The sequence below is a fragment of the Acipenser ruthenus genome, chromosome 38 (genome assembly GCF_902713425.1).
Source record: "Acipenser ruthenus chromosome 38, fAciRut3.2 maternal haplotype, whole genome shotgun sequence".
Lineage (NCBI taxonomy): Eukaryota > Metazoa > Chordata > Actinopteri > Acipenseriformes > Acipenseridae > Acipenser > Acipenser ruthenus.
This window is the reverse complement of record NC_081226.1, coordinates 248,611-276,224: the sequence shown is the minus strand read 5'-3', so window position 1 is coordinate 276,224 and position 27,614 is coordinate 248,611. Positions and strand designations below refer to the sequence as shown.

Genomic DNA, 27,614 nt, shown 5'->3' with positions numbered 1-27,614 from the left:
TACCTGCTGATAAACACTTCTAAAAAGCAATTCTGTGTATCAGTAACGAGTTTCTGCACCCCCCCTACTGTCAGTAACAAAATGCTAATTGGTAACCACTTCCGGGGTACAAACGCTATATATAGAACTTAGTTGATATCAGAAAGGTAAGCATGTAAACATTATACTAAAAAGGATTTCTGAGATACAAAGAATTTACATGGCAATAAACACATACAGTGTACACAACTGTCCAGAATAATGATTTTGTGTGCATATGTGTATCAAAGCCCTGATGAAAAAATGATAATCCTAAAATTGTAAGTGAGAACCTTTATAGATAATGTTTACACATTCTCTTAGGTTAAAAAAGTCCTCTGAAAAGTATTCATCTCTAAAACAGAGAAACTTGATACAATAATCAATACTGGCCTTAAAAACAGGAGTGAATAGAAGAAGTTGAGAATAGGCCTGCTTTAGCTTTTATTTGTAAGTTGCTTCAGCTGGCATTATAATTGCTTTTTTACTATTTACAAAGGCTCTTAATGAAGAAAATGAAACAATAAGATTTGTTTATATAAACATCAATAAGAGAAAGAAATCTTGCATGATGCCCAAGTAAGATTGCTTTTCTTAATATTTCTCAAACTTCAGTTCAAGAAATGGCCAAACAAGTTTTATAAAATAAAAGTACAGCAGATATGGTTTTATAACTGAGTCACTTACCCACAACAATAATCTCTCTTGTTTCCTTAGCATATCTGAGGGTTATATTGTTAGAGGCCCAGCAGGTATAGTTTCCAGTCTGATTGTGTTGAATGTGAGCCATATTCAACTGTGAGCCCAGTTTGTTAAGAGGGGCTCCATTAAAGAACCATTGGTAATGAGCAGGTGGGCTGGACTGTGCAGAGCAGGACAGGGTGAGGTCTGATCCTGCACTATAGATCGGCTTTTGGGGGCTGATAGACAGAGTGAGGGATTCTGGTCCATCTGAAATGAACATTCACATTAGAATGCTGTTGAACACAATGAGATTCCAACCAAACAACAATAGCTACTGATCTTTGAAGCTCTTCCATGGCAGCCCAAACCAAAGCTACAGCACACACACAGACAATTATGAAAATTAAACCTCTGTGTTATTATTTGAGTTTATCTAATGTATTACCAGTCTGGTTCACTATGTCATACTGCTGTAGAGTGCAGTACAAAGCCATTCACCATTTATATTTACAGAAGGGGACCCACACTTGTAATACAATCAGTCTAAATACAACCAACATAAACCAACACATACTATGGTTTGCACAGTCACGTTATCACCCTTTTAACAGGTGACCTTTTAGCTATATCTCATATGGACAAGCAATCCTACCTAACCTATCCATTTTAGACAAACTACTTAGTAAGACATTTTAAAATGTAGCTCTGTAAAAAAATACTTATATATATATATATATATTATATAGGAAAATGAGTTCAAAGCACAAGTATGTAAAATGCAATTCTGAGTTAACACAGAAATGCATTTGGCTTGACTAGAAACCGAGGCTGCCAATTTAAGATCTGACTACATCAATGCAAACACTGATCGGCACTCACAGCTCACGATGAGATGAAACGGCTCGCTGGTGCTGTTACTGACAGGGTTAAACACATAGCAATACAGGGTCCCATCATCAGATCTCAACACCCTGGCTATGGTCAGTGTTTTATTGTCATCACTCAGACGAATCCGCTCACTGTCACTAACCACAGAGCTGCCATTGAACCATCGGTAGGAGACGGCAGAGCCAGAGGCTGTACAGGACAAACTGACAGTGTCATTGAACTCCACTGGATCAGTCACATTGGAGCGGACTGTGGGTTGGGAGACAGGTTCTGCATCGAAGAGAGAAAACACTGGGGAATAGAACCTGAGTGTGCGGTGTCCACAAGTGATCATTACTGGGATTTTATTCAAAACAGAGTACCAGTAAGTTGATATTTATGCACCTTGTAATTGATACAAACATAAAAATGCAAACATTGTGAGAAAGAATATGGTCAGACACTAAATGAAAGTGGCACCGAAATGAAGGAAATCAGCTGTGCACCAAACATCAAGACAATAACCCAAAGTGCATTGTCCTATGACCTCAAAATTGTAGCCATGTTAAGGCCAGTCAACTGCAGTGAATATTTTGATAGACAACAGAGGCACTTAAAAATGGGTTAATATGGGTTTTGAAAAAAGCCTCTAAACTTAAAACAAGAAAAAAAACATTTGTACTGTGACTAGACTTTAGTACCCAGCACCGTCACTGAAGTTGTTATGTGTCAGGGGAGGATGGAGCCGACTCACACGTGTGTATTTTGAGTCAGTAGTGAGTGCTCTCTGCTGGAACCCAGGCTGACAAGCTACATGAAGATCTAAGGAATGCAGAGTTTGATTCCTGACTTCTCACTTAGTTTCTTTAAATAGTGTTCCGTGCCAGGGTCAGGGTAGGAGCCAAATAACACTGAGACTTCCCACCGAAACGGATCACAGATGGTCAGTGTGGAGACGCTTGAGCAAGCCTGTCTGATCCGAGCCGCAGTAAATCTCATCCTGTATTGCGTATGTCAAGACAGACAACATCTTACTGGTGTGACACAATAAAGCCTAATAACTGTATAGGCTTTAGTTAGTGAGAGAAGCGCTCCAGACTCCTCTCTAGGGCGGTAGCGCACACAGACCTTTTTCTTCTCACTGTTAACATTTACAAATAATCTGCATTTTGAATGGAGTTTCAATTGTATCTCTGTGCATCTCAACAAGCGGACTCCACGTCCACTTGCAGGACACTGTGGTAATAATAACATCTTGAGTCTTTTTTAATCGCATTCAGTATGGTACAACGTACAGTATATAGAGGATAAACCTTGAACTTTTACAGAGCCTGTAGTGGGCACAAACAATCTACACGTATGCTAACCATCGCTCCATGTTTTAGCATTACTTAGCAACGAGATACAAATACAATGGAAACACCGGCACGGGTGGGATTGAGCTCTGAACCTTCATCGAGTACTCTGCTTATAACAAGCGTAACGTATGGAAAATGAAGTTGTAAAATCTAATTCGGAGAATGTGACGCTCTGAAAGAGCATCGGAGAAATCTCTTCGAAGCGCTTCAGAGCGTGAATTTTCTCTTTAGTTTTTGAACGAAATAAAACGGTTTAATGACCATTATGCAGTTGTGCCGATTAATGGCTAGACCGATATAACCGATTTCTGTATTTCTATTCTTTTACATGAGTTTTCAATTCTTAAGTCTCATACAATAATTATTACTGCTGCTCTTCAGTTAGATTTTTTTTTTTTGTGCGGCGGTACTGTTTAAAAAAAAAAAAAAAAAAAGAAAGAAAAAAGTCAGTGCCAATTGGTGTTGAACAAGGCTAGCGTGTAAACGACTCCTCCCCTTTTACCCTTTCAGGCGCTTCAAAATGTAAAACACAAAATAAAATCGAATCTTTTTTTCGCAAAAAAACCAAAAACCAAAACATTTAAATGACAAATATAGAAATAAATAATAAACATGGGTTTAGATTATATACCCGCAATCAACCACAGCGAGTCGTTAGCCATTTTGAAAGTGACCGCTCTGAGAATCTGAACCTGGAGCGGCCAGAGTGCGCTCCGAGCGCTCCCAAATTCATCTCCTCTGAGTTCTCTGACACTGATTGAGTTTATGAACGCACCCCTTGATTTAGTACTACTTAAAGGACTTACCATAAACTTTCAAGGTAACATTTCCAATGAATGTTTCCCTTCCTGATACCAAGGTAGTGCCCTGAAATGTATACACTCCAGCGTCGCTGAGGTTCACAGATCTGAGCTCCACTGATCCTGTAGTTGTGTTCAGGGTGACTCTGTTCTCATATCCAGCGCCTATTTCGTGGTTTGATCCGACCCATGACACCACAGGGATCCCTGCAGGGCTGAAAGTCCATGCCACTCCAACTAGAACTCCAGGGGGTTTAATCTCCAGCATTACATTGCCTCCGACCTTGCTGATCACAGGGTCTACCAGAGCTGAAGATCCTAAAAACAAAAATACAATCTATATATTTCAAAATCCTCAAACAGTACAATTGTGCTTGACTGAAGAGTTTTACATTAGAATTCCAAGTATGATACTGAAATGCTTTAAATATATATAATTAACTTCAATAAATATATAACATTTAAAAAAATAAACAATTCATTCAAATGTTGTGCATGCTGATGCGCTGGGGAGGCCAAATCTAGACTGATCCTCAGAGCCAGCATCGCATGATATAATAAAAATCTAAGTTTATATAAAGTAGTGTTAATTAGAATTAATACAGATTCAAAGATAGAACTAAAAATGATGTCACAATATATAGAACACCATTACATCATGCAAGAATAAATCATGGATTTGAATGTAAACAATAACAAGTCGTTGTCATGCCGTCAAAAACCTATAAATACCTCCAATGTTTTGATTCAAACACAGGCTCCCTTGAGAAAGATATGTAAAACATATCGAAACGTTGGGCAGCTGGCTCTTTGAGCTAATATATATATCCTACATACAGTATTATATTATATATACATATATATTTTGTAATAGAAAATCGCCCTCACCGCGGTTCGTTGCCCCTTTAAAAACACCGACCCAACACACAGAAATGGATTTTTAAGCGCGGTTGCGCTATTTTTAATGAAAACACAAAAACAAACACCTAGCTCTTCTTTGAGCACTAACTAAAACAAAACAGGAACCTAAACTGAAAACAGGACAGCTAAGCTGTTTACCTGTAACAAAACAAACAAACAAAACAGCACACAAAAAGGATTCACTCTACCTTTTTCTTTTTTAAATTACGGCTGTACCCACACACCAGCACAGTCGGGCCTCTGCCCTCTTCAGCAGCTGCCCAGAGCAGACTGGCTGCTCTCCTTTTAAACCCTGCACCTGGCTCCAATTTTCAATAGTAGCCAGGTGCAGGTAATGATTAATAATAAAACAATTACCAAAAACAATTAAACAATTAAACAAAACAAACCAAAATGTGCCTTACGCACATGTTTTTCTGCAGGGAGGTTTTAACCCCCTCCCTGCTGTCTCACAATATATATATATATATATATATATATATATATATATATATATATATATATATATATATATATATATATATATATATATATATAGGGTCTGTGACAGATGTTACTACCTGAGCTGAAGATCCTAAAACAAAAAACATTTGAAATATTTTGTCAAACTGTAAATAATATCTGTTATTACTCTCCTTAACATTATTAGCAGTAGTAGCAGAGGTAGATGTAATATCACTACAGCTAATACATACTCAGAAGAACTGTTAAACTAATGAATGGTGAACACTACATTAATCAACACAACTGGATATCTGCACATGCTTACATATGTAACACCTTAAAAATATGGTATACAGATATTCATTTTAGCTGAAGGCATTAACTAAATGTGTAAGTGTCCCATTACAGCACTCTCACACGCAGCTAGAAAGTTTAAAGATGCAACAGTGCGTTTACATGAGCCTAAGAATTCCGATATTTTTCGGAAAACTAAGTTTTCTGAAAACTAATTCTGATATCAAAAGTCATGTAAACACAGTTTTCGGAAAATGTATCGGAATATTCCGAAAGTCAGTTTTCGGAAAACAGCACCTAGAAATTTCCAATTAATTTCCGAAAACAAACCAAATGATGTTGTTACCTTTTAGAAACAGCAGGAACCCCAGCGTCAGAAGTGCTGCTTGCGAGTTCTCCATTGCCGTGTGAAAGAGACTTCCTCTCTCGTATCATTTCAGATAAGAGGCTCTCTATCAATGAACCGGCTTCTTCACTTCTCATAAACAGATTTACTGGAATCTAACATTATCTTTTCATATCATATATTTTGTATAGAGCACCGCGATACGTTTCTTGTCAATGTGATAATCATTTCATCTGCAGTGAAAATCATGATTTGGAACAGCCAATATAAAATTGCTGTAGGCACAATGCCGGCATGTAATTCTCTTCCTAATGTAAAGATAGTGCCCTGAAATGTATACACTCCACTACATTTCTACAGAACAATATATCTTTAGCAAGATTTATCAGAATTTGACAAGGGATTTTTTTTCATATATGAACAACTCAAACACTAAAAACATAAAGAAAGACAGTCGGACAGACAGACAAACAGCCTCTATATTGTGTGAAATTGTGATACATTCAGTACACGTGTACGTGCACCTCCACTAGCACCCAAAGAGGGGGATGATGAAGGGGTGAGGAGAGTAACACAGCAGAGCCCCCTCTGTCCTCCATGTCCCTCAGCTGTCCCAATACTTTGCTGAGCCAGATTTATAAATGTAACATTAGGTATCCCTATACTTCTATTTTTAAGACAAATTAAAGATAAATAACTTACCATCAACTTTCAGGGTAACATTTCCAATGAATGTTTCTCTTCCTGATGTAAAGGTAGTGCCCTGAAATGTATACACTCCAGCGTCGCTGAGGTTCACAGATCTGAGCTCCACTGATCCTGTAGTTGTGTTCAGGGTGACTCTGTTCTCATATCCAGCGCCTATGACTGGGTCTGATCCAGCCCATGACACCACAGGGATATTTGCAGGGCTGAAAAACCATTCCACTGCACCTAGAACTCCAGGGGGTTTAATCTCCAGCATTACATTGTCTCCAGCCTCGCTGATCACAGGGTCTGTGACAGGCGTTACTACCAGAGCTGAAGATACTAAAAACAAAAATAATAATAATACAATCAAAAAATCTATATATTTCAAAATCCTCAAACTGTACAATTGTGCTTGACTGAACAGTTTTACCTTAGAATTCTAAGTATGCCACTGAAATTCTTAAAATTATATATATATATATATATATATATATATATATATATATATATATATATATATATATATATATATCAGCTCTGGAAAAAATTAAGAGACCACTGCAAAATTATCAATTTCTCTGGTTTTACTATTTATAGGTATGTGTTTGGGTAAAATGAACATTTTAGTTTTATTCTATAAACTACTGACAACATTTCTCCCAAATTCCAAAAAAAATATTGTCAATTAGAGCATTTATTTGCAGAAAATGACAACTGGTCAAAATAACAAAAAAGATGCAGTGTTGTCAGACCTCGAATAATGCAAAGAAAATAAGTTCATATTCATTTTTAAACAACACAATACTAATGTTTTAACTTAGGAAGAGTTCAGAAATCAATATTTGGTGGAATAACCCTGATTTTCAATCACAGCTTTCATGCGTCTTGGCATGCTCTCCACCAGTCTTTCACATTGATGTTGGGTGACTTTATGCCACTCCTTGCGCAAAAATTCAAGCAGCTCGGCTTTGTTTGATGGCTTGTGACCATCCATCTTCCTCTTGATCACATTCCAGCGGTTTTGAATGGGGTTCAGGTCTGGAGATTGGGCTGGCCATGACAGGGTCTTGATCTGGTGGTCCTCCATCCACACCTTGATTGACCTGGCTGTGTGGCATGGAGCATTGTCCTGCTGGAAAAACCAATCCTCAGAGTTGGGGAACATTGTCAGAGCAGAAGGAAGCAAGTTTTCTTCCAGGACAACCTTGTACTTGGCTTGATTCATGCCAAAGCTGCCCGATTCCAGCCTTGCTGAAGCACCCCCAGATCATCACCGATCCTCCACCACATTTCACAGTGGGTGCGAGACACTGTGGCTTGTAGGCTTCTCCAGGTCTCCGTCTAACCATTAGATGACCAGGTGTTGGGCAAAGCTGAAAATTGGACTCATCAGAGAAGATGACCTTACTCCAGTCCTCTACGGTCCAATCCTTATGGTCTCTTGCAAACCTCAGCCTGGCTCTTCTTTGCTTCTCATTGATGAAGGGCTTTTTTCTAGCTTTGCACGACTTCAGCCCTGCCCCTAGGAGCCTGTTTCGAACCGTCCTCGCCGTGCACTTCACCCCAGCTGCCATTTGCCATTCTTTTTGTAGGTCACTTGATGTCATCCTACGGTTGCTGAGTGACATTCGAATGAGTTGCCGGTCATCCCGGTCAGTGGAGAGTCGTTTTCGCCCTCTGCCGGTCTGTAGCTTTGTTGTCCCCAATGTGTGCTGCTTGACCTTGTTCTTATGAGCCGCTGTCTTTGAAATTTTAAGGATGGAAGCAACCCGACGCTCACTGTATCCCTCTGCCAGTAAAGCCAGAATTGAACCCTTCTTTTCCTCACTCAAAACTTTCCTTTTCAACTCTTTGGGCATGGTCAATAGTTATTTTTTGATTCCAATTACTTTTGAGGTACTACTAGCACTGTTTTGCCATCCAGCTGGTCCTATTGCAAGAGGATAGTGATGATCACAGGAGTGGTTTTTATACTTTTCCTCGTTAAATAAGATTTCGTTCGGTGATCCCTTAATCAGTACCTCATTCAGTAGAATGAGGTGTGCCTGTGTTGGAATTCAACAGACACTGGAATGGAATGGCTGCCATACATGTAGAGATGCTGATTTAAGAAAAATTTGCAGTGGTCTCTTAATTTTTTCCAAAGCTGTATATATATGTGTGTGTGTGTGTGTGTGTGTGTGTGTGTGTGTGTCTGTCTGTAAAACCTACATACAGTATTATATATCTATATCTATATCTATCTATATATATATATATATATATATATATATATATATATATATATATATATATATATAGTAACACAGCAGGGAGGGGGTTAAAGCCTCCCTGCGTGGAAAACATGTGCAGAATGCACTTTTGTTTAGTTTAATTGTTTTGCTTTATTGTTTAATTGAGTTTGTTAATTGTTTTATTATTAATTATCCCCTGCACCTGGTAGCTATTGTTAAATTAAAACCAGGTGCAGGGTATTAAAGGAGAGCAGTCATTTTGCTAGAGGCTGCTGAGTAGAAGGAAGCAGAAGAGAGGTGCTCTGCTTCCGAGCAGTCGAGAGAAAGGTGGATGCAGTTTAAACCGCTGAGGTTTTCTTTTGTTCTGTGTTTGGTGGGGAAACGGCTTGGCCGTCCCACTTATAGTCAGGGTGTTCCGGAGAGTTTAGTTAGTGCTCGTAAAGAGCTAGGTGTTTCTTTTGTGTTTGTTTTATTTTTGTGAATTAAAAATAGCGCGTCAGCGCATAAAAATCCATTCCTGTGTGTGTTGGGTCAGTTTTTAAAGGGGCAACGAACCCGAGTGGGTGAGTTCTTTTACAATATATATATATATATATATATATATATATATAGGGACTGTGACAGATTTTACTACCAGAGCTGAAGATCCTAAAACAAAAAACATTTAAAATATTTTTTCAAACTGTAAAAAATATCTGTTATTACTCTCCTTAACATTATTAGCAGTAGTAGCAGAGGTAGATGACTGTTAAACTAATGAATGGTGAACACTACATTAATCAACACAACTGGATATCTGCACATGCTTACATATGAAACACCTTAAAAATATGGTATACAGATATACATTTTAACTGAAGGCATTAACTAAATGTGTAAGTGTCCCATTACAGCACTCTCACACGCAGCTAGAAAGTTTAAAGATGCAACAGTGCGTTTACATGAGCCTAAGAATTCCGATATTTTTATGAAAACTAAGTTTTCTGAAAACTAATTCCAATATAAAAAGTCATGTAACACAGTTTCCGGAATATTCCGAAAGTCAATTTTCGGAAAACAGCACCTAGAAATTTCTGATTAAATTCCGAAAACAAACCAAATGATGTTGTTACCTTTTAGAAACAGCAGGAACCCCAGCGTCAGAAGTGCTGCTTGCGAGTTCTCCATTGCCGTGTGAAAGAGACTTCCTCTCTCGTATCATTTCAGATAAGAGGCTCTCTATCAATGAACCGGCTTCTTCACTTCTCATGAACAGATTTACTGGAATCTGACATTATCTTTTCATATCATATATTTTGTATATAACATGCACCGCGATATGTTTCTTGTTAATGTGATAATCATTTTATCTGCAGTGAAAATCGTGATTTGGAACAGCTAATATAAAATTGCTGTAGGCACATGCCGGCATGTAATTCTCTTCCTAATGTAAAGATAGTGCCCTGAAATGTATACACTCCACTACATTTCTACAGAATAATACATCTTTAGCAAGATTCATCAGAATTTGAGGAGTGATTTTTTTTTCATATATGAAAAACTCAAACAAGAAAAACATACAGAAAGACAGTCGGACGGACAAACAAACAGCGTCTATATTATGTGAAATTGTGATGCATTCAATACACGTGTACGTGCACCTCCACTAGCACCCAAAGAGGGGGGTAACACAGCGGAGCCCCCTCTGTCCTCCACTAGCACCCAAAGAGGGGGGTGATGAAGGGGTGAGGAGAGTAACACAGCAGAGCCCCCTCTGTCCTCCACTAGCACCCAAAGAGGGGGATGATGAAGGGGTGAGGAGAGTAACACAGCAGAGCCCCCTCTGTCCTCCATGTCCCTCAGCTGTCCCAATACTTTGCTGAGCCAGATTTATAAATGTAACATTAGGTATCCCTATACTTCTATTTTTAAGACAAATTAAAGATAAATAACTTACCATCAACTTTCAAGGTTACATTTCCAATGAATGTTTCTCTTCCTGATGTAAAGGTATTGCCCTGAAATGTATACACTCCAGCGTCGCTGAGGTTCACAGATCTGAGCTCCACTGATCCTGTAGTTGTGTTCAGGGTGACTCTGTTCTCATATCCAGCGCCTATGACTGGGTCTGATCCAGCCCATGACACCACAGGGATATTTGCAGGGCTGAAAAACCATTCCACTGCACCTAGATCTCCAGGGGGTTTAATCTCCAGCATTACATTGTCTCCAACCTTGCTGATCACAGGGTCTGTGACAGGCGTTACTACCAGAGCTGAAGATACTAAAAACAAAAATAATAATACAATCAAAAAATCTATATATTTCAAAATCCTCAAACTGTACAATTGTGCTTGACTGAACAGTTTTACCTTAGAATTCTAAGTATGCCACTGAAATGCTTTATATATATATATATATATATATATATATATATATATATATATATATATATATATATAGGGTCTGTGACAGATTTTACTACCATAGCTGAAGATCCTAAAACAAAACAACATTTTAAATATTTTGTCAAAGTGTAAAAAATATCTGTTATTACTCTCCGTAACATTATTAGCAGTAGTAGCAGAGGTAGATGTAATATCACCAGAGCTAGTACATACTCAAAAGGACTGTTAAACTAATGAATGGTGAACACTACATTAATCAACACAACTGGATATCTGCACATGCTTACATATGTAACACCTTAAAAATATGGTATACAGATATTCATTTTAGCTGAAGGCATTAACTAAATGTGTAAGTGTCTCATTACAGCACTCTCACACGCAGCTAGAAAGTTTAAAGATGCAACAGTGCGTTTACATGAGCCTAAGAATTCCGATATTTTTATGAAGACTAAGTTTTCTGAAAACTAATTCTGATATCAAAAGTCATGTAAACACAGTTTCCGGAAAATGTATCGGAATATTCCGAAAGTCAGTTTTCGGAAAACAGCACCTAAAAATTTCCGATTAAATTCCGAAAACAAACCAAATGATGTTGTTACCTTTTAGAAACAGCAGGAACCCCAGCGTCAGAAGTGCTGCTTGCGAGTTCTCCATTGCCGTGTGAAAGAGACTTCCTCTCTCGTATCATTTCAGATAAGAGGCTCTCTATCAATGAACCGGCTTCTTCACTTCTCATAAACAGATTTACTGGAATCTAACGTGATCTTTTCATATCATATATTTTGTATAGAGCACAGCGATATGTTTCTTGTGAATGTGATAATCATTTTATCTGCATTGAAAATCGTGATTTGGAACAGCTAATATAAAATAGCTGTAGGCACATGCTGGCATGTAATTCTCTTACTAATGTAAAGATAGTGCCCTGAAATGTATACACTCCACTACATTTCTACAGAATAATACATATTTAGCAAGATTCATCTGAATTTGACGAGGGATTTTTTCATATATGAACAACTCAAACAAGAAAAACATACAGAAAGACAGTCGGACAGACAGACAAACAGCCTCTATATTGTGTGAAATTGTGATGCATTCAATACACGTGTACGTGCACCTCCACTAGCACCCAAAGAGGGGGGTGATGAAGGGGTGAGGAGAGTAACACAGCGGAGCCCCCTCTGTCCTCCACTAGCACCCAAAGAGGGGGATGATGAAGGGGTGAGGAGAGTAACACAGCAGAGCCCCCTCTGTCCTCCATGTCCCTCAGCTGTCCCAATACTTTGCTGAGCCAGATTTATAAATGTAACATTAGGTATCCCTATACTTCTATTTTTAAGACAAATTAAAGATAAATAACTTACCATCAACTTTCAGGGTAACATTTCCAATGAATGTTTCTCTTCCTGATGTAAAGGTAGTGCCCTGAAATGCATACACTCCAGCGTCGCTGAGGTTCACAGATCTGAGCTCCACTGATCCTGTAGTTGTGTTCAGGGTGACTCTGTTCTCATATCCAGCGCCTATGACTGGGTCTGATCCGACCCATGACACCACAGGGATCTTTGCAGGGCTGAAAAACCATTCCACTGCACCTAGAACTCCAGGGGGTTTAATCTCCAGCATTACATTGTCTCCAACCTTGCTGATCACAGGGTCTGTGACAGGCGTTACTACCAGAGCTGAAGATCCTAAAAACAAAAATAATAATAATACAATCAAAAAATCTATATATTTCAAAATCCTCAAACCGTACAATTGTGCTTGACTGAACAGTTTTACCTTAGAATTCTAAGTATGCCACTGAAATGCTTTATATATATATATATATATATATATATATATATATATATATATATATATATATATATATATATATACAGACGTGCTCAAATTTGTTGGTACCCCTCCACAAAAAACGAAGAATGCACAATTTTCTCTGAAATAACTTGAAACTGACAAAAGTAATTGGCATCCACCATTGTTTATTCCATATTTAATAGAAATCAGACTTTGCTTTTGATTTTTTATTCAACATAATATTGTAAATAAGAAAACAAATGAAAATGGCATGGACAAAAATGATGGGACCGCTAACCTAATATTTTGTTGCACAACCTTTAGAGGCAATCACTGCAATCAAACGTTTTCTGTAGCTCTCAATGAGACTTCTGCACCTGTTAACAGGTAGTTTGGCCCACTCTTCCTGAGCAAACTGCTCCAGCTGTCTCAGGTTTGATGGGTGCCTTCTCCAGACTGCAAGTTTCAGCTCTTTCCATAGATGTTCGATAGGATTCATAGAAGACCACTTCAGAATAGTCCAATGTTTTGTTCTTATTATTATTATTATTATTATTTTTTTTTTAGCAGACGCCCTTATCCAGGGCGACTTACAATTGTTACAAGTTATCACATTATTTTTTACATACAAGTACCCATTTATACAGTTGGGTTTTTACTGGAGCAATCTAGGTAAAGTACCTTGCTCAAGGGTACAGCAGCAGTGTCCCTCAGCTGGGATTGAACCCACAACCCTCCGGTCAAGAGTCCAGAGCCCTAACCACTACTCTACCCATTCTTGGGTGCTTTTAGCTGTGTGTTTTGGGTCATTATCCTGTTGGAGGACCCATGACCTGCGACTGAGACAGGGCTTTCTTACACTGGGCAGTACGTTTCGCTCCAGAATGCCTTGATAGTCTTGAGATTTCATTGTGCCCTGCACAGATTCAAGGCACCCTGTGCCAGGCGCAGCAAAGCAGCCCCAAAACATAACCGAGCCTCCTCCATGTTTCACTGTAGGTATGGTGTTCTTTTCTTTGGAAGCTTCATTTTTTCGTCTGTGAACATAGAGCTGATGTGACTTGCCAAAAAGCTCCAGTTTTGACTCATCTGTCCAAAGGACATTCTCCCAGAAGGATTGTGGCTTGTCAAAATGCATTTTAGCAAATTCCAGTCTGGCTTTTTTATGTTTTTCTGTCAAAAGTGGAGTCCTCCTGGGTCTTCTTCCATGGAGCCCACTTTCGCTCAAAAAGCGACGGATGGTGCGATCATAAATTGACGTACCTTCACCTTGGAGTTCAGCTTGTATCTCTTTGGCAGTTATCCTTGGTTCTTTTTCTACCATTCGCACTATCCTTCTGTTCAATCTGGGGTCGATTTTGCTCTTGCGGCCGCGCCCAGGGAGGTTGGCTACAGTTCCATGGACCTTAAACTTCTTAATAATATTTGCAACTGTTGTCACAGGAACATCAAGCTGCTTGGAGATGGTCTTGTAGCCTTTACCTTTCCAATGCTTGTCTATTATTTTCTTTCTGATCTCCTCAGACAACTCTCCCCTTTGCTTTCTCTGGTCCATGTTCAGTGTGGTGCACACAATGATACCAAACAGCACAGTGACTACTTTTCTCCATTTAAATAGGCTGAATGACTGATTACAAGATTGGAGACATGTGTGATACTAATTAAAGAAACTAATTAGTTTGAAATATCACTATAATCCAATTATTTATTATCTTTTCTAAGGGGTACCAACAAATGTGTCCAGGCCATTTTAGAATATCTTTGTAGAATAAGCAATAATTCATCTCTTTTCACAGCTTCTTTGCTTTATTCTATGACATACCAAAGGCATGCAAGTATACATGATAAAATAGCTTTTAATTTCATCACTTTTGAGGAGGAATGAAGCATTATTTCAATGAGCTGTAAGGGTACCAACAAATGTGAGCACGTCTGTATATATATATATATATATATATATATATATATATATATATATATATATATATATATATATATAGGGTCTGTGACAGATTTTACTACCAGAGCTGAAGATCCTAAAACAAAAAAACATTTTAAATATTTTGTCAAAGTGTAAAAAATATCTGTTATTACTCTCCTTAACATTATTAGCAGTAGTAGCAGAGGTAGATGTAATATCACCACAGCTAGTACATACTCAAAAGGACTGTTAAACTAATGAATGGTGAACACTACATTAATCAACACAACTGGATATCTGCACATGCTTACATATGTAACACCTTAAAAATATGGTATACAGATATTCATTTTAGCTGAAGGCATTAACTAAATGTGTAAGTGTCCCATTACAGCACTCTCACACGCAGCTAGAAAGTTTAAAGATGCAACAGTGCGTTTACATGAGCCTAAGAATTCCCATATTTTTCGGAAAACTAAGTTTTCTGAAAACTAATTCCAATATCAAAAGTCATGTGAACACAGTTTTCGGAAAATGTATCGGAATATTCCGAAAGTCAGTTTTCGGAAAACAGCACCTAGAAATTTCCGATTAAATTCCGAAAACAAACCAAATTATGTTGTTACCTTTTAGAAACAGCAGGAACCCCAGCGTCAGAAGTGCTGCTTGCGAGTTCTCCATTGCCGTGTGAAAGAGACTTCCTCTCTCGTATCATTTCAGATAAGAGGCTCTCTATCAATAAACCGGCTTCTTCACTTCTCATAAACAGATTTACTAGAATCTAACATTATCTTTTCATATCATATATTTTGTATATAACATGCACTGCGATATGTTTCTTGTCAATGTGATAATCATTTCATCTGCAGTGAAAATCGTGATTTGGAACAGCTAATATAAAATTGCTGTAGGCACATGCCGGCATGTAATTCTCTTCCTAATGTAAAGATAGTGCCCTGAAATGTATACACTCCACTACATTTCTACAGAATAATACATCTTTAGCAAGATTCATCAGAATTTGACGAGTGATTTTTTTTTCATATATGAACAACTCAAACAAGAAAAACATACAGAAAAACAGTCGGACAGACAGACAGACAAACAGCCTCTATATTATGTGAAATTGTGATGCATTCAATACACGTGTACGTGCACCTCCACTAGCACCCAAAGAGGGGGGTGATGAAGGGGTGAGGAGAGTAACACAGCAGAGCCCCCTCTGTCCTCCACTAGCACCCAAAGAGGGGGATGATGAAGGGGTGAGGAGAGTAACACAGCAGAGCCCCCTCTGTCCTCCACTAGCACCCAAAGAGGGGGATGATGAAGGGGTGAGGAGAGTAACACAGCAGAGCCCCCTCTGTCCTCCATGTCCCTCAGCTGTCCCAATACTTTGCTGAACCAGATTTATAAATGAACCATCAGGTATCCCTATACTTCTATTTTAAATACAAATTAAAGATAAATAACTTACCATCAACTCTCAAGGTAACACTTCCATTGAACGTTTCTCTTCCTGATGTAAAGGTAGTGCCCTGAAATGTATACACTCCAGCATCGCTGCGGTTCACAGATCTGAGCTCCACTGATCCTGTAGCTGTGTTCAGGGTGACTCTGTTCTCATATCCAGCGCCTATGACTGGGTCTGATCCGACCCATGACACCACAGGGATCTTTGCAGGGCTGAAAAACCATTCCACTGCACCTAGATCTCCAGGGGGGTTAATCTCCAGCATTACATTGTCTCCAACCTTGCTGATCACAGGGTCTGTGACAGGCGTTACTACCAGAGCTGAAGATCCTAAAAACAAAAATAATAATAATACAATCAAAAGATCTATATATTTCAAAATCCTCAAACAGTACAATTGTGCTTGACTGAACAGTTTTACCTTAGAATTCTAAGTATGCCACTGAAATGCTTTATATATATATATATATATATATATATATATATATATATATATATATAGGGTCTGTGACAGATTTTACTATCAGAGCTGAAGATCCTAAAACAAAAAAACATTTTAAATATTTTGTCAAACTGTAAAAAATATCTGTTATTACTCTCCTTAACATTATTAGCAGTAGTAGTAGAGTGTGGCAAAGTGCCCCCCCTGTGTGTGTTATATGTTACGTGTTGTGTGTAAATGTTGGTGTATAGGCATTGGTACACGGGATATAAGCGGTCTGTGTTTCACGTGTGTGTAAATTGTATATTTGTATTTAGGCACGGGGATGGCACATCACATCACGTGCAAGTAAAAAGTAATATGTGAGCACGGGGAATTGCACTTTAATTAATTCACGTGCAGTTGTACCGAGATTCCAATTGAATGATTGACTAGCAATCGAATCTCGGTACAACTGCATAAAAGCTGCATGTTTTCACTCACTGGGGGTTGGTGTTCGGTGAGTGGAGAACGGGTTAGGAGACGGAGGGTATTTAAAAGTAATAATAGTAAAAGAAGCTCACCGTGTTTGTCTGTGTAGTTCGTTTTGTCTGTCTGTTTATTTTGGCGTGTAGTGCCGTGTCCTGTTTTGTGTTCTGTTTGGTAAACCTTTTTATTTTGTTAATAAACGCTGAGTGCAGCCATTGCACTCAGCTCAGCATCACCACCGTCTCTGTCTGTGTGTTTCTCTCTGGTCTGAGTTCCTCCCTGCAGCCATCTTTGTCACACGTGGTGTCAGAACCGGGACAACAGCGCCTCCAGGGCTCAGGCCAGAGCGGGAACCGCAGTTTTTTTTTTTGTGGAAAAGTAAATAAAAAAAAAAAAAAAAAAAAAAATGGAAGGCTGGAACTGGAGAGACGGCTGCAGTGAGCTGGAGGATCTCCTCGGCAGGTTGGAGGACCAAGGTTGGTGCCTTGCCTGCGGGGTGTATGGGCACACGGTGGCTGTCTGCCCCTTCCAGGAAGAGGAGGAGGAACCAGCCCAAAGGAGGAAGGTGAGCAGAAGGAGGCAGAGAGGGGGAAAAATGAGGAGGAAGCAGAGGGAGCCAAGGTGGTGCACCATGTGCATTGCATATGGGCATGAGGACGAGGACTGCCCAGAGCAGGAGCCAGGGGAGGAGGAGCCCGAACGTCCTGCGCCTGAGTGGGAGGAGCCCGAACGTCCTGCGCCTGAGTGGGAGGAGCCCGAACGTCCTGCGCCTGAGTGGGAGGAGCCCGAACGTCCTGCGCCTGAGTGGGAGGAGCCCGAACGTCCTGCGCCTGAGTGGGAGGAGCCCGAACGTCCTGCGCCTGAGTGGGAGGAGCCCGAACGTCCTGCGCCTGAGTGGGAGGAGCCCGAACGTCCTGCGCCTGAGTGGGAGGAGCCCGAATGTCCACAGCCCGAGTGGGAGGAGCCCGAACGTCCACAGCCCAAGAGGGAGGAGTCGGTGCGTCCACGTCCCAAGAGGGAGGAGTCGGTGCGTCCACGTCCCAAGAGGGAGGAGTCGGTGCGTCCACGTCCCAAAAGGGAGGAGTCGGTGCGTCCACGTCCCAAAAGGGAGGAGTCGGTGCGTCCACGTCCCAAAAGGGAGGAGTCGGTGCGTCCACGGCCCGAGAGGGAGGAGTCGGTGCGTCCACGGCCCGAGAGGGAGGAGTCGGTGCGTCCTGTGTCCGGAGGGGAGGAGCTGAAGGCCCAAACCCCTATTTTTTTTTGGGAGGGACGAGGGCGTGAAGCTCAGGCTCCACAGCAGCCGCTGTTTTTGCTGCTGAAGGGAGCCCAGCGGAGACGCCCGCCACCAGCTCTACCCCCGCTGTCGGAGGAGCCGGCAGCGCCACCAGCCCTACCCCCGCTGTCGGAGGAGCCGGCAGCGCCTCCACCACCACCCGAGGGAGAGGAGCAGGAGCTGCCTCTGCCTCCACCACCCGAGGGAGAGGAGCAGGAGCTGCCTCTGCCTCCACCACCACCCGAGGGAGAGGAGCAGGAGCTGCCTCTGCCTCCACCACCACCCGAGGGAGAGGAGCAGGAGCTGCCTCTGCCTCCACCACCCGAGGGAGAGGAGCAGGAGCTGCCTCTGCCTCCACCACCCGAGGGAGAGGAGCAGGAGCTGCCTCTGCCTCCACCATCTCCAGGAGCAGAGGAGCAGGAGCTGCCTCTGCCTCCGCCACCACCACCGCAAGGAGCAGAGGAGCAGGAGCTGCCGCTGCCTCCGCCACCACCACTGCAAGGAGCAGAGGAGCAGGAGCTGCCTCTGCCTCCGCCACCACCACCGCAAGGAGCAGAGGAGCTGGAGCTGCCTCTGCCTCCACCACCGCCAGGAGCAGAGGAGCTGGAGCTGCCTCTGCCTCCACCACCGCCAGGAGCAGAGGAGCTGGAGCTGCCTCTGCCTCCACCACCGCCAGGAGCAGAGGAGCTGGAGCTGCCTCTGCTGCCCGTACCTCCGCAGGGAGTACGGTGGCCGGAGCCCCAGAAAGGGGAGCTGCCGGCCACAAAGAAGGGGGAGGAGGTCTGGAGACCACTTTCCCCAGCAGCAGTTTCGCTGCAGGAGTTCTTGTGGCCGGAGCCCCACAGGAGGGAGCTGCCGGCTATGAAGAAGGGGGAGGTCGGGGGACCACCTGCCCCCGCAGCTTTTTCGCTGCAGGACGGGACCAGCATGCTGTCAGCCGTGCCACTACCGGCAGGGGAGCTGACAGCATTTCCAGCCATGGGCCCACTGAAGCCTCCCGTCCCAGCCCGAGACTTTTGCCTGGACTGCTGGGTATTTAAGGGGGGAGGTGGCCGTTGAGGCCATGTGTGCGTTGCACAAGGGGGGGTATATGTGGCAAAGTGCCCCCCCTGTGTGTGTTATATGTTACGTGTTGTGTGTAAATGTTGGTGTATAGGCATTGGTACACGGGATATAAGCGGTCTGTGTTTCACGTGTGTGTAAATTGTATATTTGTATTTAGGCACGGGGATGGCACATCACATCACGTGCAAGTAAAAAGTAATATGTGAGCACGGGGAATTGCACTTTAATTAATTCACGTGCAGTTGTACCGAGATTCCAATTGAATGATTGACTAGCAATCGAATCTCGGTACAACTGCATAAAAGCTGCATGTTTTCACTCACTGGGGGTTGGTGTTCGGTGAGTGGAGAACGGGTTAGGAGACGGAGGGTATTTAAAAGTAATAATAGTAAAAGAAGCTCACCGTGTTTGTCTGTGTAGTTCGTTTTGTCTGTCTGTTTATTTTGGCGTGTAGTGCCGTGTCCTGTTTTGTGTTCTGTTTGGTAAACCTTTTTATTTTGTTAATAAACGCTGAGTGCAGCCATTGCACTCAGCTCAGCATCACCACCGTCTCTGTCTGTGTGTTTCTCTCTGGTCTGAGTTCCTCCCTGCAGCCATCTTTGTCACATAGAGGTAGATGTAATATCACTACAGCTAGTACATACTCAGAAGAACTGTTAAACTAATGAATGGTGAACACTACATTAATCAACACAACTGGATATCTGCACATGCTTACATATGTAACACCTTAAAAATATGGTATACAGATATTCATTTTGAGCTGAAGGCATTAACTAAATGTGTAAGTGTCCCATTACAGCACTCTCACACGCAGCTAGAAAGTTTAAAGATGCAACATGTTTACCTTTTAGAAACAGCAGGAACCCCAGCGTCAGAAGTGCTGCTTGCGAGTTCTCCATTGCCGTGTGAAAGAGACTTCCTCTTTCGTATCATTTCAGATAAGAGGCTCTCTATCAATGAACCGGCTTCTTCACTTCTCATAAACATATTTAATGGAATCTGACATTATCTTTTCATATCATATATTTTGTATAGAGCACCGCGATATGTTTCTTGTCAATGTGATAATCATTTCAACTGCAGTGAAAATCGTGATTTGGAACAGCTGATATAAAATTGCTGTAGGCACATGCCGGCATGTAATTCTCTTCCTAATGTAAAGATAGTGCCCTGAAATGTATACACTCCACTACATTTCTACAGAACAATATATCTTTAGCAAGATTTATCAGAATTTGACAAGGGATTTTTTTTTCATATATGAACAACTCAAACAAGAAAAACATACAGAAAGACAGTCGGACAGACAGACAGACAAACAGCCTCTATACTGTGTGAAATTGAAAAAATAATAATAATACAATCAAAAAATCTATATATTTGAAAATCATCAAACAGTATAATTGTGCTTGACTGAACAGTTTTACCTTAGAATTCCGAGTATGCCTCTGAAATACTTTATATATATATATATATATATATATATATATATATATATATATATATGTGTGTGTGTGTGTGTGTGTGTGTGTGTGTGTGTGTGTGTGTGTGTGTAAAACCTACATACAATATTATATATATATATATATATATATATATATATATATATATATATATATATATATATATACACACACACAGGGTCTGTGACAGGCGTTACTACCAGAGCTGAAGATCCTTAAAACAAATACATTTTAAATATTTTGTCAAACTGTAAATAATATCTGTTATTACTCTCCTTAACATTATTAGCAGTAGTAGCAGAGGTAGATGTAATATCACTACAGCTAGTACATACTCAGAAGAACTGTTAAACTAATGAATGGTGAACACTACATTAATCAACACAACTGGATATCTGCACATGCTTACATATGTAACACCTTAAAAATATGGTATACAGATATTCATTTTGAGCTGAAGGCATTAACTAAATGTGTAAGTGTCTCATTACAGCACTCTCACACGCAGCTAGAAAGTTTAAAGATGCAACATTGTTACCTTTTAGAAACAGCAGGAACCCCAGCGTCAGAAGTGCTGCTTGCGAGTTCTCCATTGCCGTGTGAAAGAGACTTCCTCGTTCGTATCATTTCAGATAAGAGGCTCTCTATCAATGAACCGGCTTCTTCACTTCTCATAAACAGATTTAATGGAATCTGACATTATCTTTTCATATCATATATTTTGTATAGAGCACCGCGATATGTTTCTTGTTAATGTGATAATCATTTCAACTGCAGTGAAAATCGTGATTTGGAACAGCTGATATAAAATTGCTGTAGGCACAATGCTGGCATGTAATTCTCTTCCTAATGTAAAGATAGTGCCCTGAAATGTATACACTCCACTACATTTCTACAGAATAATATATCTTTAGCAAGATTTATCAGAATTTGAGGAGTGATTTTTTTTCATATATGAACAACTCAAACAAGAAAAACATACAGAAAGACAGTCGGACAGACAGACAGACAAACAGCCTCTATATTGTGTGAAATTGAAAAAATAATAATAATACAATCAAAAAATCTATATATTTGAAAATCATCAAACAGTACAATTGTGCTTGACCGAACAGTTTTACCTTAGAATTCCAAGTATGCCACTGAAATGCTTTATATATATATATATATATATATATATATATATATATATATATATATATATATATGTATATATATACACACACACACACAGGGTCTGTGACAGATTTTACTACCAGAGCTGAAGATCCTTAAACAAAAACATTTTAAATATTTTGTCAAACTGTAAAAATTATCTGTTATTACTCTCCTTAACATTATTAGCAGTAGTAGCAGAGGTAGATGTAATATCACTACAGCTAGTACATACTCAAAAGGACTGTTAAACTAATGAATGGTGAACACTACATTAATCAACACAACTGGATATCTGCACATGCTTACATATGTAACACCTTAAAAATATGGTATACAGATATTCATTTTAGCTGAAGGCATTAACTAAATGTGTAAGTGTCCCATTACAGCACTCTCACACAGCTAGAAAGTTTAAAGATGCAACAGTGCGTTTACATGAGTCTAAGAATTCCCATATTTTTCGGAAAACTAAGTTTTCTGAAAACTAATTCTGATATCAAAAGTCATGTAACACAGTTTTCGGAAAATGTATCGGAATATTCCGAAAGTAAGTTTTCGGAAAATAGCACCGAGAAATTTCTGATTAAATTCTGAAAACAAACCAAATGATGTTGTTACCTTTTAGAAACAGCAGGAACCCCAGCGTCAGAAGTGCTGCTTGCGAGCTCTCCATTGCCGTGTGAAAGAGACTTCCTCTTTCGTATCATTTCAGATAAGAGGCTCTCTATAAATGACGCGGCTTCTTCACTTCTCATAAACAGATTTACTGGAATCTAACATTATCTTTTCATATCATATATTTTGTATAGAGCATGCGCAGAGATACGTTTCTTGTCAATGTGATAATCATTTCATCTGCAGTGAAAATCGTGATTTGGAACAGCTAATATAAAATTGCTGTAGGCAATGCCGGCATGTAATTGTCAATTGCACTTACAGGAAATCATACTTTTTTTTGTTTGTTTGTTTTTTAAGGCTTATCTATGAATCCAGTCAATGTATTACTACTGCAAGCAACCACAGATCTTCTGTAAAATATATTGAATGAATTACCCTGTCCTGTAGTTGCAGTGTCACATTGTATTCACTAGGTGTCACTATACTGGCCCACATAGTATCTGAGTGCTGAGACTTCATTTAGTTATTTGGGTTCAATCAATGTGATGAATTTTTCTCTAGAGCAAAAAATGTTTCAATGTAATGAAAAGAAAAAATATCTAAAAAGAACTATAAATAAACAGTAAGTGTGTTAATGTAAGCTGCATATGTAGCAGTGTGGAGTAGTGGTTAGGGCTCTGGACTCTTGACCGGAGGGTCGTGGGTTCAATCCCCGGTGCGGACACTGCTGCTGTACCCTTGAGCAAGGTACTTTACCTAGATTGCTCCAGTTAAAACCCAACTGTATAAATGGGTAATTGTATGTAAAAAATAATGTGATATCTTGTAACAATTGTAAGTCGCCCTGGATAAGGGCATCAGCTATGAAATAAATAATAATATGTTGATGCATGTTTATTACATTCATATTGTGTTATCATAAAGGAACCATTAACATAATGTTGTCAGCCTTTCAGCCTTGTTTTAACAGAATATGTTACTTGGTGTCTAATGGGTGTCACTTCATTGTAATACAAACACACAACACACTGATATAATACAATACGGTTAATGACCATCAGAAATCAGCATCTTGATACTGGGCAAATCAAACACCCTGTCTCATCTCTCAGATCAAAAATACACAACTGATAGTGTGCAACTTTAAATATCATTACCTACAGTGTCAAAGGTTACTATAGTAGTTACAATGTGTTCCTGGATTGCAGCGTGTATGTGCCAAGCACCCTCCCCCAGTGAATCAGCTGATCTCTTTCCTGGAGAAGGACAGTGCTGGTAATTGCTACACTGAAACAGCACAGCAGGGCTGGCAGGCAGAGATCTCAGGATGGGAGGACACTACATAAACTGGATTATCATATCACTATGGGCAAATAAATAAATAAATAAATAATATATATACACATATATATATATATATATATATATATATATATATATATATATATATATATACAGTGCCTTGCAAAAGTATTCAGACCCATGACCAATTCTCTCATATTACTGAATTACAAATGGTACATTGAAATTTCGTTCTGTTTGATATTTTATTTTAAAACACTGAAACTCAAAATCAATTATTGTAAGGTGACATTGGTTTTATGTTGGGAAATATTTTTAAGAAAAATTAAAAACTGAAATATCAGCTCTGGTAGTAAAATCTGTCACAGACCCTATATATATATATATATATATATATATATATATATATATATATATATATATATATATATATATATAAAGCATTTCAGTGGCATACTTAGAATTCTAAGGTAAAACTGTTCAGTCAAGCACAATTGTACTGTTTGACAACATGTGAGGATTTTGAAATATATAGATTCTTTGATTGTATTATTATTATTTTTGTTTTTAGGATCTTCAGCTCTGGTAGTAACACCTGTCACAGACCCTGTGATCAGCAAGGTTGGAGACAATGTAATGCTGGAGATTAAACCCCCTGGACCTCTAGCTGCAGTGGCATGGTTTTTCAGCCCTGCAAAGATCCCTGTGGTGTCATGGGTCGGATCAGACCCAGTCATAGGCGCTGGATATGAGAACAGAAGGGCACCCACACTTGTAATACAATCAGTCTAAATACAACCAACATAAACCAACACATACTATGGTTTGCACAGTCACGTTATCACCCTTTTTAACAGGTGACCTTTTAGCCATAGCATAAAATGTTTTCATATTAATCAGCGTATATTTTCAAGTTTAGCTTTTTTGAAAATTATTCTTTGATAGGTGTTACATAGTGTTAGCAAAGAAACACAGCCTGTGTCAGCCGAGCTGTTTCTGCAAATGTTTCATTTTTTAAAACAAATGTGTTTGTTTTGATTTTCATAATTGTCAGAGATATTCAGCTGCACCAAAAGAAGACAACAATGAATTGCATTTTCTACAGCCCTTAGTTTACTGTTGGAGCCACTGTCTGATTACTGAATCCCACAACAGCACACTCATTATAAACAACTTACTAAAAACAGCTAAGTAGGCTGGTGAACGCACTCCCACACAAGTGGATGCCATCAACTTCCTCTTTCGTCTAGGTGTTTTTCATTAGCATGCCTCATATATAACAGCAATCCTTACTGAGTAAGGCATTTTAAAGTAGCTCTGTTGTAGAAAACACTTCATAGGTATATCAGTTCAAAGCACTAGTATGTAAAATGCAATTCTGAGTTAACACTATTAGAAATGCATTTGGCTTGACTAGACAGAGGCTGTCAGTTTAAGATCTGACTACATCATTGTAAACAACAATCAGCACTCACAGCTCACGATGAGATGAAACGTCTCGCTGGTGCTGTTACTGACAGGGTTAAACGCATAGCAATACAGGGTCCCATCATCAGATCTCAACACCCTGGCTATGGTCAGTGTTTTATTGTCATCACTCAGGTGAATCCGCTCACTGTCTCTAAGCACAGAGCTGCCATTGAACCATCGATAGGAGACGGCAGAGCCAGAGGCTGTACAGGTTAAACTGACAGTGTCATTGAACTCCACTGGATCAGTCACATTGGAGCGGACTGTGGGTTGGGAGACAGGTTCTGCAGAGAAGAGAGAAAATGGGGGAAGGTGGGGGTAGAAAATGGTTGGTGACATTTAGAAATGAACACATAACAGGAAGTATTTTACAATAAATGTATTTGACCCTTTCAACAACACAGCTATCGCTTTGAGAGTTGTTAATATGCCTTGTTAATATTACAGTAAACAATGAGTGTTATGCCAAGATAGTAACCTTTTAAATGATCCCCATACAGATTGTGCCTTGCAATAATACATGATTATTCATTTATAATATTATCATAGAGACAGTAATAGTAATACATATTACATCGCTATAAATTATATACTTCATCCTCTATCTGTGATGTTGGCATTGTTAATGAATACTTTTCAATCTGAATGAACTGCACTCACCAAAAACAGTCAAGGTAGTATTTCCACTGAATTCAACTCCATCTGTGGTTTGACCCTGAACAAAATAATTTCCAGAGTCACTGAGTCTTACAGACTTCAGCGTCAGTGATCCAGTGGAAGTATTCACAGAGATTCTCCCTTTATATCCAACGCCTGAAACCACGTTAGAGCCGACCCAAAAGGCCAACAGCGTCTGTGAATTCCAGGATCCTGATTGTGGCACTGAGGGGGGGTTAATCTCAAACACCACATCATCCCCAATCTTCACAGGATTTTTAAAAATGGTTACATCCAAACACCAATAGCCTGATGATAAGAACAAGAAGAGAACTAATAATAATAATAATAATAATAATAATAATAATAATAATAATAATAATAATACAAAAAAACCTGCTAGCTATTGACTGCTACCAAAACTGAGAAAAAGCTGAAATCAGAAAAGCTCAACAAGAAAACCTGCAATCTGTTTATAATTAAAGGTGACTCTTATAAGAAGCTCCACCACTGTAATATTTCACAAGGAGTTTGCAACCTGATTTACTCGACAAACACAAAAAGAGTTAAATCAATAGTTTCTGTCTTTACCGTTTATCAACGCAAAAAGGAGTAGGGTTAGCACAGATACTCGCGTGTTCTCCATTGCGCTGTGTACCAAACGAAACCCCTTTGTCATACACGAGAAGCTGATCAGACTGCTACTGTACATGCATCAGTCAGTCAAAAAATAAATATAGAATTAATAGCACTTTGCTTTGTATTTGTACAGCTATCGCCTTGCCCATATTTCCACCAATCAGACAACTATAAATAGTAAAAGGTGTGTTTGGTGCCAACATGACCAGTAACACTGGTTTTCCTTTACTGTACCGCAGCAGATTTCAAAATATATATTCTGTAGTTCTGACCTCACAGGTGCGTGTGTGGTTTCTGATTCACCTTCAATAGTTCACCTTGTGACAAAATATGAGGTTGGTGTAACCCAGCAGTTTTACATAAAAATACAAATAGTGCTCACTGTTTTTAAATCCAGGGATCCACACCATTCAGCAGGGACATCTGAATTTGAGGCACTGAGAGTCGTTATCAGAGTTTGTGATTCAGTGTATTGAAGTAAAACATGTACATTTTTTACTAACGTAGTTAAGAGACTGAGCTATGCAGGTGCTAGTGGCATGGCATTATGGGGCAAATGGGAGCCACGACCGTACCCCATTGTAAGTGGTTCTGCAGCATAAAAGACCACCTTAGAATGAGGGAGCACGGAGCACAGTAGTATTAGTTGTAATCGTAGTAGTTTAAAACTCTGTTACAAAGAGTCATTCTGGCTGTAAATTAAGTCCAGGAGAGATGTGTTTTAAAAGAAACTCCCTTCCCTATATCAATATGATTCATCTGTGGGACATATCATTTGTATTCCTTTCCTTGTTTGTAGATCAGTATGTGATTAG

General features: G+C 39.7%; 1 protein-coding gene across 6 annotated transcripts in view; it reads right to left on the bottom strand.

Annotated features, from left to right (window-relative positions):
• The window catches only part of LOC117433905 (hemicentin-1-like), a 34,655-nt gene extending 7,712 nt beyond the window's left edge, over positions 1-26,943 (bottom strand). For 2 of the 6 annotated variants that reach the window (XM_059009293.1, XM_059009294.1), the window contains exons 1-8: positions 20,337-20,882; positions 16,245-16,571; positions 12,414-12,740; positions 10,593-10,919; positions 6,435-6,761; positions 3,734-4,045; positions 1,582-1,860; positions 706-969 (exon numbers count right to left, since the gene is read on the bottom strand). In XM_059009293.1, the coding sequence (XP_058865276.1) occupies positions 706-969; positions 1,582-1,860; positions 3,734-4,045; positions 6,435-6,761; positions 10,593-10,919; positions 12,414-12,740; positions 16,245-16,571; positions 20,337-20,391 (2,218 nt within the window). In that variant the 5' untranslated portion in view covers positions 20,392-20,882. Of the gene's footprint in view, positions 1-705; positions 970-1,581; positions 1,861-3,733; positions 4,046-6,434; positions 6,762-10,592; positions 10,920-12,413; positions 12,741-15,396; positions 15,486-16,244; positions 16,572-17,246; positions 17,852-20,336; positions 20,883-25,508; positions 25,788-26,163; positions 26,470-26,751 lie in introns of those variants that run through there. The other 4 variants (XM_059009296.1, XM_059009295.1, XM_059009297.1 and 1 more) reach the window with 4 other exon arrangements.
• Between the last annotated feature and the right edge of the window lie 671 nt (positions 26,944-27,614).